This window comes from Bos taurus, chromosome 23, assembly GCF_002263795.3.
Source record: "Bos taurus isolate L1 Dominette 01449 registration number 42190680 breed Hereford chromosome 23, ARS-UCD2.0, whole genome shotgun sequence".
Classification (NCBI taxonomy): Eukaryota; Metazoa; Chordata; class Mammalia; order Artiodactyla; family Bovidae; genus Bos; species Bos taurus.
Genome location: NC_037350.1, coordinates 27,625,656 through 27,641,576, shown reverse-complemented (window position 1 = coordinate 27,641,576; position 15,921 = coordinate 27,625,656). Strand labels below are relative to the sequence as shown.

General features: G+C 53.2%; 4 protein-coding genes across 7 annotated transcripts; 2 read left to right on the top strand and 2 right to left on the bottom strand.

Moving 5' to 3' along the window:
- Positions 1-125: 125 nt before the first annotated feature.
- On the bottom strand, positions 126-1,768 carry C23H6orf47 (chromosome 23 C6orf47 homolog). The gene is given in 1 exon segment (NM_001101267.1): positions 126-1,768. A coding segment is annotated over 1 exon segment (894 nt). The 5' UTR covers positions 1,767-1,768; the 3' UTR covers positions 126-872.
- A 2,391-nt stretch (positions 1,769-4,159) lies between these two features.
- On the bottom strand, positions 4,160-7,518 carry GPANK1 (G-patch domain and ankyrin repeats 1). 3 transcript variants are annotated; one of them, XM_024983734.2, is made up of 5 exons: positions 7,246-7,518; positions 7,037-7,096; positions 6,492-6,708; positions 5,369-6,061; positions 4,160-4,786 (listed from the first exon to the last, which is right to left on the bottom strand). In XM_024983734.2, the coding sequence occupies exons 4-5, from the start codon at positions 5,977-5,979 to the stop codon at positions 4,342-4,344; spliced, it is 1,056 nt and encodes a 351-aa protein (XP_024839502.1). In that variant the 5' UTR covers positions 5,980-6,061; positions 6,492-6,708; positions 7,037-7,096; positions 7,246-7,518; the 3' UTR covers positions 4,160-4,341. The 3 variants fall into 3 exon arrangements, with proteins under 3 accessions (XP_024839502.1, XP_005223740.1, NP_001069936.1); XM_005223683.4 differs by lacking the exon at positions 7,037-7,096 and adding an exon at positions 6,737-6,856 and having other exon boundaries at positions 6,492-6,639; NM_001076468.1 differs by lacking the exon at positions 7,037-7,096 and having other exon boundaries at positions 4,161-4,786; positions 7,246-7,457.
- Positions 6,844-11,763, top strand: CSNK2B (casein kinase 2 beta). 2 transcript variants are annotated; one of them, XM_024983685.1, is made up of 7 exons: positions 6,844-7,155; positions 8,511-8,593; positions 9,310-9,412; positions 10,094-10,209; positions 10,658-10,733; positions 10,881-11,070; positions 11,533-11,763. In XM_024983685.1, the coding sequence occupies exons 1-7, from the start codon at positions 7,107-7,109 to the stop codon at positions 11,621-11,623; spliced, it is 708 nt and encodes a 235-aa protein (XP_024839453.1). In that variant the 5' UTR covers positions 6,844-7,106; the 3' UTR covers positions 11,624-11,763. The 2 variants fall into 2 exon arrangements, with proteins under 2 accessions (XP_024839453.1, NP_001039919.1); NM_001046454.1 differs by lacking the exon at positions 6,844-7,155 and adding an exon at positions 7,797-7,911.
- Positions 11,764-12,631: 868 nt separating this feature from the next.
- Positions 12,632-14,311, top strand: LY6G5B (lymphocyte antigen 6 family member G5B). Its single transcript, NM_001192202.1, has 3 exons — positions 12,632-12,689; positions 12,822-12,950; positions 13,241-14,311. The coding sequence occupies exons 1-3, from the start codon at positions 12,632-12,634 to the stop codon at positions 13,642-13,644; spliced, it is 591 nt and encodes a 196-aa protein (NP_001179131.1). The 3' UTR covers positions 13,645-14,311.
- The last annotated feature ends 1,610 nt before the right edge of the window (positions 14,312-15,921 follow it).

Sequence of the window (15,921 nt, the reverse complement as noted above, 5' to 3'; positions counted from 1 at the left end):
CCTCGTCTCATTTAGGGGTTTGTATTCCAATATCAGTCCTGCTCCTCTCATTTCAGTCCTCCCCCTGAACCTTCTCCCACCTTAACCCCCAGATGGACGGCGTCAGGAAGGACACTGAACGGTGCTAACTCTCACTTTGTAGTGGTATATTTAGCATTTGGTGTGACACAGTTATTTATTGCTGAGTGAGCAAACCCAACCCCCTAGTGGGGTCTGCAAACTCTAGGGCTCCCCATGCTGCCTGTGAGCTGCCAGCCCCTCTGAGCTGGCCGTCCTGCCAACACTGCCTGCACCCAGCCCCACTCCCCCTGGCTCCTAGGAATCCTCAGGTCCTCCCTTCAGGCTCCCCATCACCTGTGGGAACCCCATCCAGACCCCCTAATCCACCCAACTAGGAGTGTTGCTCTTCCCCAGATGGTGCAGATCCCAGGATCCAAGGGATCCCCCAAGTTTCTCAACCACCCTCTTACCCCACCCAGAGGTCTGTCTGTCCTGACTGGTTTTCTCCACCCCTGGAGAGTTTTAAAAGGTAGAGAGGACACTTCAGTCTTTATTCTCACCACCACACTTTTTTTTTTTTTTTTTTTTTGCTTTTAAAAAGTGGAGGTGGAAGAAAAAAAGTGGGAAAAATGTAAAAGCAAAAATTAACAACAGCTGGTGAATTCAAGGGCGAGGCCCCCACTGTCCATAAACACAGACACCCTGAACAGCTCTCCTGTGTGTGGAGGCGGCTCTGTGCCCTCATACTCTGGGGTTTCTGCCCCATCCCTGAGGTCCCTGTGCTTACAATTTGGATCATACCTCCCACACTATCTTCATCCTTGCTCCCACCCCACTGAGGGTAGGACCCTGGGTCACACCATACCCCTTGGTCACAGCCCCTTGCCTGGGTCTCCCTTCTGCTCCTCCCCCTCCCTCCCTAACTTCTCGCCCTCCAAGTCAGTGGCCTCCTCATCCCCACTGGGCTCCCGGAGGCTGACAGCCAGCACCAGGGCCTGTAGAAGACCAAAGAGGCAGGCAAAGTGCAGGGGGTGAGCGGTCAGTAGGCTCAGCACGGCATGGAGTCCATGCAGAGCAGCCAGAAAGGACAGCAGCCCATGCAGCCAGAGGCCCAGCGGTCCACGCAGGCCCAGCGCATCCAAGGCTGCCCGCAAGGGCCTTGAGCAGAGCCCCAGCAGGGCTGAGGCCAGCAGCTCCAGCAGGTGCAGGGTCAGGTTGGTGGAGATCTGCAGACACTCCTCTGGGTCACCCAGATACTGGTGGGGAGCCCCTGCTCCCCCAACTGTATCCCCCCGCAACCAGCCTAGCAGCTTCTGACGCCGGCCAGGCTTCTCCACCGGGGCTTCAGCCACTGAGGGGCTCAATTCCTCTTCAGGGGACCCTCCACGTTTCCCGGTGCCATCTGAGTCCACAGGATCCTGTCCTAGTTTGGGAATGGTCTCCCCAGCCTCTGGTCTCCCAGACTCTTGGGTGCTGGAAGCAGTCTTCTCCCACTTCAGAGAATCCATTCTTTTGTACCCCAATTGCTCAACTTGGGCCTCCCTGCTTGGTTCTGGAGCAGCCCCAGAGCTCCTCTGTGCACCTGAGTCCTGGGTCTTGGGAGACCCCAGATCTCCCATGGTTTCTGGAGCACTGTCCCAGTCACTCCCTGAATTCTCAGAGGAGCTGTCCATCCGTCTGGGTTCTGGGGTGGGCAGGTCAGGTCTCGTCGACTTCCGGCGGCCCCAGGGGCGAGGGAGCCAGCCACCAAGGCGTCGGAGGAACATGGCTGGGGTGTGCAATGAGCCCCCCAATTCTGGGGCTGCTTCCTGGCACGGCTTAGGCTCTTGGATGGGGGGACTGAGGATTTCCTCAGAAACCAGAGTGTGTTTAGGCTCAGAAGAACAGGTATCTGCTTGGAGAGTCCTACTCTGAACTCAGGAGTGGCTCTCCTCTTCCCAGGATGGTCATGCAGCCTGAAGCGGCTTGTTTCCGTTTCAGTTTTAAGGTAAAGAGAGGCACATTCAAATCCATTCACCACCACCCCACTACACACACACGATTCCAAAAGTCTACGAATCTTACAAAGCGTGGGACACCGTCACAGTGTCCTCCCTGTTTTCCAGGTTTCTTTCCCAGCAGGCAGCACCCCAAGTTTCACTCACCAAGGCCACGCCCCAAGGTGCCCCAGAAACTGGGGAGGCGGTTCTCCATCCAAAAAGGGAGGAAGGAAGGTGGCCACGGATCCTAGGTGCTCCCGACCTACCAGGAGAGTCCTAACTGCTGCCCTAAGGCAGCTCAGAAAGAAGTCTCCTGTTAAGTGAGTGGGGGGTGAGGTATCCGGCAAACTCCAGCCAGCAACGTTCCTGCTTTGATTCAGAGGGCTGTGATTCCTATAAAGTGGCCCCACTGGCACCCCAGCCCGCAGCTGAGATTCAGTCTTCGCAAGGTCAGGCCGGAGATGTCCTGGGAGATCCCGGGAGCGAGGCAAAGCGCGCGCCTGCCTGGGGAGCCTGGCGTCCAGGCGTCCAGGCGATGCAGCCCCTCCCGGGCCCAGCGTCGGGGCCTCGGCCTTGCGAAGCCGCCCGGAGCCGCAGAGCCCGGAAGCAGCCGTACCGGGACTAGAGGACAGGCGGAGGCGGAGCCCCAGCTCGCGGGGCGGACCCTGTCGATCGACCGCCCCCCACCCCCCGCCCCCGGCCCGAGCTGCCTGTGCGCGCCATCAGTGCGCACCCGGCCGTACCCAGGGGCGCACAGCCGAGGTCACAGCAGCCAAAAGCGTGAATGTAAGCCTAGCCTTTCATTTTCGTCGCCTAGAGACCCCCGACCGCTGGTATCCCCTTAAGCTCGCCCGCCCCCTTTAGTTCCCTTGAGTTCTTCCCTGCATCCCGCTCCACTCCTTTTTATAGTTCACGATTTCATGAAAGGCTCTTCCAGAAGAGAAAGCTGAGAGGCTTGGGGCTTAGGTAGCCCTTCCTTGCTCCTCCCTGCAGATTTTTACCTCTTGGATTTGACAACAGTGGGTACTTTATGTGCCTGGCACCTGGTATGAGGCAGGAGGAACAGGAGAGCAAGTGTGGGGAAGACAAGTGTAGACAAACAGGATGTGCTTCCTGCCCTTAGGAGTTTTCAGGTATCAAAATGAACCTTGGCTTAAAGTGTAGATTTGGGAGGCCAGAGTTCTGGTTCCAGCTCAGCTAACAGCCTACAGGCTGCATCATCTTTGGTCTTCCCATCACACTGCCTTCTTCCTGCAAGACCCCACCCATTATCATTTATGAGCCTTTCCAACTTCCCCATCACCATGCATTCTTTTTATCACATCTTGTCTCCTACAGGTGCGAGCAACCTGAAGATTGGGTATGTCTCATTCCCATTCATAGCACATAGTATACAAACTTGTGAAATCAGTGATTGAATTGGCTGGAATGGACAAAGGGTGCTTTCTGGGGTAGGTCAGACTTGCACAAAAGTGTTAGTCACTCAATCATGCCTGACTCTTTGTGACCCCATGAACATAGCCCACCAGGCTTCTCTGTCCATGGGGTTCTCTAGGCAAGAACACTGGATTGGGTTGCCATTTCCTTCTTGAGGGGATCGTCCAACCCAGGGATCAAACCTGGGTTTCTTGAATTGCTGGCAGACTCTTTACCATCTGAGCCACCAGGGAAGCCCTGCATAGACTTGCATGCTGCTACTGCCAAGTCGCTTCAGTCGTGTCCGACTCTGTGCAACCCCAGAGACAGCAGCTCACCAGGCTTCCCCTCCCTGGGATTCTCCAGGCAAGAACACTGGAGTGGGTTGCCATTTCCTTCTCCAATGCATGAAAGTGAAAAGTGAAAGTGAAGTTGCTCAGTCGTGCCCGACTCTAGCGACTCCATGGACTGCAGCCCACCAGGCTCCTCCATCCACGGGATTTTCCAGGCAAAAGTACTGGAGTGGGGTGCCATTGCCTTCTCCGATAGACTTGCATAGAGATGGGTAATTCCTGGTTCAGGGGTTGAAAAAATAGGTGGGGCACTAAGGACAGTGGCTGGGGCTACAAGTGAACCAGACTGGCAGAGGCAACCCTATCAGGCCACATAGAGCTGCCTCTTGTGGCTCTGGTAGAATTTCATGTGGTCCCCAGTCTCGTTTGGCTTCCCTGCAACACCTTCCAGAAAACTGGATAAAACACCAAGAGGGAGAAAAGCTTGATTTTATTTCTCAGCTTTTGGCTTCTTTCTACTGAAGGCAGAGTCCACTGATCAAAACCAGAAGGTGTGGAACCTGGGCAGACATCAGGAAGTAGAAGCCCAAGAGTCTAGGTTCCGGGCCCAAGTTCAGACTACAGCAACACACCAGGGTCAGAATTTGCCCAGGTCAGAACTCAAGGTTCATGTATGTCCGCAGATCCCGCTCCCAGGCCTTGTCCTTCTCTTCCTGCCTTCTCTCCTCTTTGCGGTTCAGTGTGGTCACCCTGGGGGCTCTCTCCCTCCCAGCCACTGCCCGTGTATCCCGAGCTGGGAAATGTGTAACTCGGGGCTGAGGTGCTGAGCCGTAGCCTAACCCCTCCTGGTCCCTCTTGAGGACAGTGGGGATAGGGTTGGCACGGCCCTCACCCCGGGGTCCTAGCCCCATTCCAGGCTCCCAGCCCCCCCTCAGCAGCAGCTTGAAGCCTGGGCTGGAGGTTGGAACCCCAAGTGGCAGGATGGGGGGCCGGAGATCCCGGGACAGCGACAGCAGGTGAGCAGTGGATGTACAGTGGTTAGAGTCTTGAAAGTGGCCATCACAAGTCTCACAGTACTTGGGGGAGGGGGATCGGGACCTGGAGAGAAAAAAAGAGAAAGGTTAAGGGCAGCACAAGGGTTTAGGCCTCAGAGGTGGGTGGCAGGGTGGGACAAGGTCTTTCCAGTATTTCTGCCAAGAAACAAATTGCCTTTCCTCCCCAGTTAGCAACGTGGACCTGAAGGAATGGTTAAGGCCTCAAAAGATTCTTGGGTGAGAAATAATAATTACTATAGTTAACATTTGTACAGTGCTTACTATGCTATTAAATACAAGCACTGTTATAGCATTTTATGTATATTAACCCATTTAGTTAACCCTAACAACCCTATAAGAAGTATAGTCTAATTTCTTAGATAGGAAAACTGAGCCAACCGTGCCAACATGGACACTAGGTTGCTTGCCCAAGAAGTACAATCAGGATTTAAACCCAGAGTGTGTGTACAACACAGAAATTTAACAGATATTTTATAATGACTATAAATGGAATATCACTTTAAAAAATTCTCAATCGCTATATTGTACACATGTAATTTATATAATTATATATGAACTATGCTTCAATAAAACAAAAATAGATTTAAAAGTTTAAATAATAATAAAAGATAAGGCTTCCCCTCACCGGTTCTCTGGATTTCTTGTCTCTCCAGGGCTCTCTCTGACCATGCGGGCCACCTCAGGGAAACCTGCTTCTTCAGCCAACTGAGCAGCATCTCTGCCCCCCAGCTCGCAGACCCCTACCCAGGCAGCCCCACGGCCCAGGAGATAGCGCACAGCTGCCCTCTGGCCTGCTCGGGCAGCACACATCAGAGGGGTCCACCAGAAAGCATCCCGAGCATTGATATTCCCTCCAGCTCCCCCTGCCTCATGGGGATCCAACAGCCTTTTTAGTTTTGCTAGGTCCCCCTCCTGGGCTGCCCTCAGTATCTGCTGGGTCATCTTGTCCTTTGCCTCAAGGGATCTCCTTTGTCCATGTCCTCCTGATGCTCCTGCTGCAGTCTCCCTCATCGTTCTTCTTTTCTTCCTCTTTCTCTTACTGGCAGGCCCAGGCTGAGCTCTCTGGGTTTCAGGGGTGCTGCTCTCATCTTCAATCAAGGCTTCGTAGAAAGCCCGGGCTGCAGCCCCATCCAAGGTGGGCTCCAGCTCTTCAGGCTGTGATTGCAGCTGCCCATCTTTCCACAGATCACTGGGATCAGTGGCTGGGGTAAAGTTAATGAGAGAAGACCCAGACATGGCTTTTGGGAAATGTAGGAAAATGAGACTAGGAAGCCAAGCCCCTGGTGGTCCTGCAGCGACCAGAGCCAGTTCCAGACACCTAATGAGATAAACAAAAGTATCCTTAGCGTCAAAAATCCCCTCCCAACCCAAAAGTGACCCCATAACCTGGGACCCTGCAGGGCCAGTTACAGACAATGCTCCTCAGTAAAGGTAAGAAAGAAGTCTCCGTAAGACAGCTGCCCAGAGGCCCTGCGCTCCGCCCCTACCTCCATCCGCACCAACAATACCAGCCTCTCTGAGTCAACTTTAAGATCAGATCAGATCAGTCGCTCAGTCGTGTCCGACTCTTTGCGACCCCATGAATCGCAGCACGCCAGGCCTCCCTGTCCATCACCAACTCCCGGAGTGCACTGAGACTCACGTCCATCGAGTCAGTGATGCCCATCCAGCCATCTCATCCTCTGTCGTCCCCTTCTCCTCTTGCCCCCAATCCCTCCCACTCAACTTTATCACAGCGTAAAACATACCATTAAGAAAAACAATCAAATTGGCTCTTTAAATCTTCCTATTTCGGGGTAAGTTCTTCCCAAACAAAAACAAACTCGACACGTCTCCGGAAGCAGGAAGCAGATTTCACGAAGAAGTTCCAGCCTGTGTCGCTTTGTAGCTTCCGTACTGCAAAATGGCGCTACTCTAAGCAAAGGAGTCGACAAATACTCACTTGGCACAAAGACGCATGCGTGGCTGGGGAAAACAAAACAAAACAAATTACCTGAGGGTGCAGGCGCGCGGAAGCGCCGAGCTGTTTCCCGCCCTGGAATGTTTCCATAGCAGAAGCACAACGCACCACGTGCCGGCGTAGCGCCGGCGTAGCGCGAGGACTGAGAAAGATCTGTCGGTTGGGGTCCTGTTTTTACATAACGCCCCCACAATGCCCTTCGCCTCCCTCAACGTGGCCCCCGCTCCGAGCTCATTTTCTGGACCTGGGAAACCACTCTCAGGGTGAAAAAAGGCTCTGAGGCGGAGAACGCCCAGAAACCCTGAAATGAAATAACGTCACGCAACCCCTCACCATTACTCTGACCAGGGTTCGAAGGTCGCACTTAGCGCCCACAGCAGCCCCGTTCAAGCCCTAAGAGAAAATGGAGAAGTGCAAGGGGACAAGCAGCAGAATGGCTGGCACCACCTCAGGTTAGCCCACGGGGCCGTCCTGGTTCTCACACCGCTCAGCTCATCCCAGTACACCCTACCCAGGACCCTCAGCATGGAACCCGGCCTCACCTCCCGCCTCCGGAGCGCGAACCCCGGATGAAACATGGGCCCCGTCGCGGGTCTCCTTGGCGGGCTGACTCCAAGGAGCAAAGCGATAAGGGCCAGGAGGGCTGGCTGGCTGGGGATGAGGTCAATGCCCCGGGTAGCAAAGTCGCGCCGAGGCCTGAGGCTCGCTGTTTGATGGGAGAAGCAAGAAACAACCAGCCAGCCTAATTCCTCTCCCGGCCCATCCCTTCCCCTCCATGGCCCCACAGTCCCCGGAATCACACGACTCTATTTCCCAGGCTACCTGGCCCAGAACGCGGTAGTGAGTTTCCGCTTCCGGTGGCGGCTCGCAGTGCCCTGCTGCGCCCCGCCCCCAGCGTCCCCCTCCCCCCGGGGCCTCGTGACACAAGGGTCGTGCGCGGGTCATCCTGGGATTCGTAGTTCGCCTTTCCCTAGTTTCGTCAGTTTCTTCTTTCCGAGGACTCCATTTCCCGGCATGCGCCGCGGCTCCTAACTCTAAGCACTTGCGCGTTGCCCTCTTCCCCACCCTCCCCAGTTTCCACTCCCCCCACCCCACTTCGCCTGCCGCGGTCGGGTCCGCGGCCTGCGTTGTAGCCGTCGTCGCGGTTCTTTGGAAGCAGAAACTCCCCTTCCCCTCCCCGTCCCCTGGTCCCAGTCCCCGTCCAGTCGGTGAGTGTGGTGGTCGTCGCCGCGCCATATCCCCTGTCCCTGGGCGCGGCACATGGGGTCTCCGCGTCTTGATGTGGGGGTGGGAAAGGAAATGACCCGGTCCGGCACAGAGGGTAGAAGAGGTGGCCTGCAGGGTGGAGGCGGGATGTCGGGACTCCCATGAAACGGACCCGACGACCACCCACAGGCCATGAGAAAAGGAGGGGCCCAGCTCTTGCTTGGAAAGGATAAACTTCGGAACCCTTGAGAATGGGGCCGGAGACCTGCGGGGGTAGGGAGCCTGAGCCACGGCCCTGCCGGAGTTGACACGGAGGAGAGAGGGGCCTGGCTTTCACGAGCGTCAGGGATGTAGGTAGGACTAGTGGGGTCAAGACCTGTCGGTTTCTTACAGGTGGTGGACCCCAAAGAATTTCTCTATAATCTCAGTGAAAAGGGGCTGGAATGTAAATAAGAGGAGCTAGAGAGACGTGCTCCAGTCTCGGGTTCTTTAAGAAAAGGGTGGCCCCAAATTCTTCCATGGTTGGAGGGCAAAGTGTGGGAGGAGTGAGGATACCAGAGGCTGGGAGGGAGAGCTTAGGCTTATACTCTTCTATCTCTAGCCGACGTGAAGATGAGCAGCTCAGAGGAGGTGTCCTGGATTTCCTGGTTCTGTGGGCTCCGTGGCAATGAATTCTTCTGTGAGGTAAGTTCTCCTCAACCCTACCATCCACCTCCACATGTAATCTGGCCACATATTCTCCTGCACATAAAGCTTCCACACACATCTCTTACCTACTTCAGTGAAAACTCTTGTCAAGGAGGAGTCCCCTTAGTAGCTCTCTCTCCAACTTGTGAAGGGTCAAGACTGGGGCCCCAAGTCAACCCTGCCACCCTCCAGCAGCCTAACGTTGGACATGTCAACCTGTGTTTGTTTGTTTGTTTGTTTGTTTACCACAGAGGTACTGGTAGTACATATCTCTGGTAGCTATTAGGAGAATTAAAACACTTCATGTTAAAATGTTTTATTGCATGCCTGTGTGTTAACATAAGGGAGTGTAACTGACTTCAGAATCCAAGCTGTTCAGCCCCCACCTTCCTCAGAGAGCCAGCTGCCCCTCAGGAGAGGCCAAAACTGATTCCTAGAGCTAGGAACAGGAATCAGGACAGGCATCTTGAAAGGACTGCCTCTGTAAGGAGGGGATTGCTTATGCTTAGGAGAGAAAAGCCAGACCTCTTCTGGGTGGGCAGTATACACGAACTGGGGAGAGACGTTCAAGTGCTTGCGCTGAGTTGGGAGTGCGGAACAAAGGGAATGAAGCAGTTAGTTGTATTGAAGATAAGGCACGAGTTAGAGCAACCTGCCCAGGTCAAAGCTGAGGATTTTGCTATGGGTTTCCTTTTGACTTCACGTCCTGACAGGTGGATGAAGACTATATCCAGGACAAATTCAATCTCACTGGACTCAATGAGCAGGTGCCTCACTATCGACAAGCTTTAGACATGATCTTGGACCTGGAGCCTGGTGAGACACCCTCAGGGTTGTTTTGTGTGTGTGCTGTTTTTTTACTATTCACACCCTGTTTATCTGCTTCTTGAATTTCTAAATTTCCTTTTGGTTCTCTAACCCTTTTAACCCCAAATCCTTTACTTCGTTTTGATTTTCTACCTCACTCTTGCCTACTTTTGTGACTTCTACCACTTGTTCTCATACTCTGATCGTATAAGTTGCTCCTGTGCTGCTGCTAAGTCGTTTCAGTCGTGTCTATGTGGGACCCCATAGACGGCAGCCCACCAGGCTCCCCCATCCCTCGGATTCTCCAGGCAAGAACACTGGAGTGGGTTGCCATTTCCTTCTCCGATCCTATAACTTAGCACTTTTCAAAAATGCTAGTTTCTCCATGGGTGTTATCTTCTTCCTTGCCCTTTCCAGGTTAGAGTTCTATCTTCCGTGTTGACATTTTTGCATTTATTTATTAAAGAAGAGAAAGAAGCAGAGGCTAAGAGGGATGGAAGGAAGGCAGAGCTGCCTTGGGTTGGTGGAAGGGTCAGAGGCCCATGTTTCTGGGTCAGATGCCCAGGCTGTGGCTGGGGTGAGGCTCCAAGTTGGGTGCTGGGCTGAAGAGCCAGCAGCCCCCGGGAGTGGGCAGGGCACCTTAAAAAGCTGTAAGACAAGTGGTTGCATTTGGCTGGTGCCATGTTTCAGATGAGGAGCTGGAGGACAACCCCAACCAGAGTGACCTGATTGAGCAAGCAGCTGAAATGCTCTATGGATTGATCCACGCCCGCTATATCCTCACCAACCGTGGCATTGCCCAGATGGTGAGGCCTCTCTCCTCCCACTCGGTTCCTTCAGAGGCAACAGGGAAGCAGAGTTTCCTTCAGCAAGAAGTCACTTGTTTCAGCCTTGTCACAGAATGTAGCTGAGAAGAGGGGAAAGAACATCAGAATCTGGGCCTAGGGGTTAAGACCTGATTGAGGGTTGAAGTGAAGGCGGTGTTTTGGGGGAGGGAGATGTGACCCAGAGCAGAAAGTTGTAGACTCCCTCTTTCTCAGGGAATAAGCAGTGAATGTCTGATGGTCTTCAGCCTGCCTGACTGAATGAAAGGAAGCAGGGGAGTCTGAAGGCCCATCTGAGCCAGAGAAGGGGCCTCTGGACATTTAAGAGGCAGAAGGAGTTGGGGACACAGTGATGTGGGTTGGGCTGAGGAGGGGGTTGCCTCTTCTCTTCATACCTACCCACCAACTCCTTCAATTTCATTCACATCAGTTGGAAAAGTACCAGCAGGGAGACTTTGGATACTGTCCCCGTGTGTACTGTGAGAACCAGCCAATGCTTCCCATCGGTGAGTGTTGGGAAAGGGAAAGGAGGGCCATGTAAGAAGGCAGGTCTGCTGGGATGGAGTTGGGGCTCAGCAGGTTGGGGCCTGAGTCCAGGAGGGAGGTTGGGCAGTCTTGGGTGACCTGGCCTGCTGAGTCTGGCTGTCTCCCAGGCCTTTCAGACATCCCAGGTGAGGCCATGGTGAAGCTCTACTGCCCCAAGTGCATGGACGTGTACACACCCAAGTCATCGAGGCACCACCACACGGATGGCGCCTACTTCGGCACCGGTTTCCCTCACATGCTCTTCATGGTGCACCCCGAGTACCGGCCCAAGAGGCCCGCCAACCAGTTTGTGCCCAGGTGGGGAACAGGGACAGAGTCACCAAGGGTCAAAAGAGGTGCCCAGGATCCCCTAGAAAGAAGGGAGGACAAGGCAGTAGCTAGCCTTGTTGCCATTCTGTGTGCTCAACTTTCTGCTAGGAAATTCTCAGAGCCACGGTTGAAGTGTGGTTTATCTTCCTGGAGTATCATTTTTGCTCTGGTGTAGAAAAGGCAAGTTCAGCTTTTATATTAAAACAAGTACTGACGTGTATATACTCATGTATATATGTACAGACACATATTTGTAGTTTTGAATTTGAGTTTTAATAGATATTTAAAATACATTTCCAAATATTCTTGAGAAGAGAAGTTGGGGAACCACTGCCTTGAAGTACTGAGCAAGCCCATGAAGAAACTGGGGTGGGGGGGTGGAATGCAGGCCACTGGCAGGGCCAGGATGGGGCTCACTCTGCTTCCTCTCTCACCTCTGCCCCAACCCAGGCTTTACGGTTTCAAGATCCATCCAATGGCCTACCAGCTGCAGCTCCAAGCCGCCAGCAACTTCAAGAGCCCAGTGAAGACGATTCGCTGATTCCCCACCCCACCTGTCCCTCGGTCTTTGACACTTTCATTCCTTTGCTGCCACAATTTCAGGAACCCTCTATGGTTTTTAGTTTAAATTAAAGGAGTCATTATTGTGGTGGGAATATGAAATAAAGTGGAAGAAAAGGCCGTGGGCTGATTGGCTGGTGTTTGGGGTTGGGAAGCATGGGTAATGGTATGCTGGACCCCAGGAGCCCTCCTGGCCCAGCCCCCTCTCCTCAAGTTGAAAACCAGCACAGATTTGTGCCCAGTAGATTTGGGTGATGTTTTTAGGACTGGGTGTAAGGATGTACGGAGATCATGAGGAAAAGACAGAAATCGGATTTCAAAGACTGGAGAAATATTTGCTCTTTTTGTGCCACTGCAGTTGGCTGTTTATACTCTAGGGGATGTAATCAACATGACTTTGTTTTATAAAGAAAGAGATCCCAAAATAAACTGAACTGTAAGGGGTGGGGAGAAGAGGTTCAAGGTCCAGAATTGCTATTTTGTGGTGTCTGTGTGCCCCCTCTTGGGGGAGCTGAGACATGCTCATCTCAGAAGGATGAAGGTCACTGGGTTCCTGGTTTAAGTTTCTCTCAGAACAGTAGGGACTGGCACTGTTGTGTAGGGAGGATGGCAGATGGTACCAGAGAATGAAACGAATCCATGGACCCTGGAGGGGCAGGGACAGATCTTTGAGGGACACTCAGGACAAAAGTAGACTGCTGGATTGGGGCCCAGATACTGCCCCTGTCTGGGCTGCAGCTCCCACATTCAGGAACCAGACCAGGTGGGTGAGGACATGTTCTCCTGCCAAGCTAATTGCTTCCTGCCTCAGGGAGGAGTATAGCTTTGTACCTACAGCAGCTCCTGCCCAGACTACCTGTCAGAACCACCCTCCTGCCCAGACTACCTGTCAGAACCACCCTGCAGTTCAGGCTCAAGGAGCGTGGTCATGGGAAGGTGGGGTTTCTGGGCACCCCTCAGGGACTGCCCCTCTCCCCAGAAGTCCATGATGAAGGCCCACATGCTTATAGGTGCACTGGTCATGGTGGGCTTCACGGTGGGAAAGGGTAAGTGGGGCAGGGGCAGGGAAGGAGGGGTGGCTGAGTACAGGGAGAGGGTGGCGGTGGGTGAGCGGGATGTTGCAGGGTAGGGAACTTGGAGTGGGCCAACACCACCATCCATGTCTTCTGCTTCCCCAGCTCCTGTTTCTGAAGTCCGGACCTGCCACCTCTGCCTCTTAGAAAATCCTGCTGTAGGATGCATTTCAGGCTCGGAGAAGTGCACTATTAGCAGCTCATCCCCATGCATGGTGATCAGCATCAATTATGGTGAGTTGAGTCAGGCAGGGAAAGGGCCACTGGCTAGACAGCCCATGGCATTGTCTCCTCTTGTAAATGAGGGCTGCTTGGGGCCTGAGGTCTAAGGAGATGGAGGTTTCTGGTAGGGGAGGAGTCTGGGGTTCTGGGGAGCCAATTAAGCTAATTTCTTCCAGCCTCTTCTGCAGGAGTCGGGAAAGGAAATTGGGTCTAGGTGAGGGATGGGCAGGTCTGTGGAAGGGGTACCAGGTTTGGTGACTATGGGAGGCAGCAAGGGTTATTAGTTGTCCCTTCTTCTCCAGAAAACAAAGCTCGCTTCTTAATCCGAGGCTGTGGACAACACAATTCCTACCGCTGCCAAGAAAAGCTCCCCACCTACATCTCAGAGTACTGGTACTCGGCCCAGTGCTGCCAGTATGACTACTGCAACTCCTGGTACAGTCCCCAGCTCCAGAGTGCCTCGCCTGAGCCCCTTGACAGGTCCCTGGCTCTGCCCCTGTCTCAGTCCCAGATCCTGTGGTTCTACCAAACCCTGAACCTGTCACTGCCCCTGCCCAGCTTCCCTGCTGGGAAGGAGCCTTCTGAAGGCCTGGACCCCCTGGCTGGCCCACCCATGAATCTGAGTTTGTCCATTGCTGACCTGCGCAGCATATACTTGTTTCTCAACAGTTCTGGACTTTTGACTCTTCCTTGGGCTGGTCCCTGACATCTTTCCCGTCGCAGATAGATTTCTCTCTGATCTAGCATCTCACTCCTGACACCCCAGCATCATGCATTGTCTTCTCAGAACACTCACACTCTGGGGTCTGTAAGTTCTCAGTCTTCCTTTCCTTTGCCTTTCCTTTGTCCTTCCAGTGTCTCTATGGTTTGGTCTAGTCTCCTCCCCCAAAAAAGCAGTTGGCACTGTACCCAGAGCCCATCGACCACCTAGAAGATAATCTCAAATGCGGATTCTGCCTAGGCTGACCTGGGAAAGGCACAGTGGTTTTCTCAACACTGTCCTGTTAACTGAGTGTCCCATCACCCCGACCCTACCCCCCATCTTCCTGATCTCTCTCAATCTGGCTGTTTGCACTCTCCGATACCTAGCTCTGAAAGCTTGTGCCAGACTGAACTTGCATCAGAACGGGTGAGACTGGACTTTGTGCAGGTTTCCTGGCTGAGCACTGTGGCGCCCCTCCTTCACTGTCTACCACCCGTGCTCCTGCCTGGTCCGCTGCCTGCTCTCATCTCTTTTCCCAGTCTCTGGCTTCCTCAGCTCCACTTCACATCCCTGAGCCATGACACCCACTTGCACAGATTCCCAGGGAGAGGAGGGGGTCTGTCCTTTGTTTTGCACTCCCTAGTCCTCCACAATAAACAAACTGGCCAGAGTCTGTGTCACATTTTTGATGGGGGCAGGGTCAGGTGTGGGCAGGTGTAGACAAGTTAAAGGTAACTGGGCGTGGGGTTCAAACAGCGTTGTAGAGCCCTACCCACTTCACTTGGCCTTGTGGCTTCCTCAATGGCCTGCCTCAAACAGCCCACATCCATCCCACCCTCTGCTCGGCTGGAGATCAAAGTATGAGGATTATGAATCTTGCCAGCCTTAAACATACCCTCCAAAATCTAGGAAGTTCACAGGTGATGTCAGGTTTTTCCACAAGAGGAAGGAAAAAACCATGAAAACACAAGAGCAAACACAACAGGTCTGTGTCTCAGAGTCACCTGGAGCCGAGGCACCTGCGCTCTTTCCAGGGTCCTGGCATCCAGGGCCGGCTGTGTGGGAAGTCTAGGTGAAGGGGGTGGGGGAGTACAGAGTACACAGGTAAGGCTGCAGAGGCAGGCCCTTTGATTGTAATTTGAAGAACTGCAAACATGCAGAAAGCAGTAATGAATTTTCATAACTCAAACCTCCCCATGCATTCAGTACACACGACACACCGCTCTGAGCCAGGCCTGGTATTAAGAAGCACCAGGACAAGCAGATGAGGGCAGTCAGGTATCCACCCCTCTGAATCTGGTGACCCAGTAGCAGGATTATGAAACTTTTCTGAAAAGTGCATCTCTGTGGCTAGGAGGCCCAACCCCAGCTCCTCTGTCACTTGGGTAAGTTGGTCTCGGCCTCTGTGGTCACCTCTCAAGTAGAGATAGTGTCTCAGGATTGAGAGAATGTGTATCAGTGTATGCACACAAATAGAAGTTATGGGCTTGAAAACAGATATGCCTTAGAGACAAAGCACACTGGTTTTGCCGTATTTAGTTTTAAACCATTTTGGCCATAGAGTTGTTTGCACACTTTTAGATGGGTTTTTGTAAACTTAAACACCTGTGTTATACCACTCGCCAAGTTAGCATAAAGGCCTTTATCAGCACCTAAAGCTGCCTTCGGGCCCCCTCTTGGACCCTCCCCTGTCCCTGTCAGGAGTAGCCACTGTCCTGAATTTCATTGTGTTCTTGGTAAAAGTGACATCACACAGGATATACTCTTACCTATACAACATTTTGCACTTGGATTTCTGTGGCCTGTGCGCTGGTGGGAGAAACCAATGTTTGTTTCTAGATCAGGAAGCAGTTGGAGGTAAAGAGGTACAAGCCACTATGTTCCTCTCTTGCCTGCATGTTATCCCCCATGACCTCTGACTTCAGTATAAATCAAAGGCCCAGGTCTGTACAGCTCTAGCAAGTCAAACTGGAAGGCAGCCTTAGAAGCTGAGAAGCCCAAGGCCTGAAATCAAGGTGAGTTACCATGATCCTTGAAAAACGAAATTAGCCTGGGATTAGAGAGGGCACTAGGCCTGTCTAGGAGTTCTGTTCTGTTCTCTCCACAGAACTCCTTCCCTACCCTCTCCTCCCTGGGACTGGTTCTTTCATAGCTCCACTCCCACCAGCATACCCCCAGGGACCTCCTTGGCCAGCCCACACCCAGCTCTGGATCTGACAGCATTTCTGAGGACATCCACTACCCTTCCGGTTTTAGCCACAGGAGGGCTTCCAGTTCTCT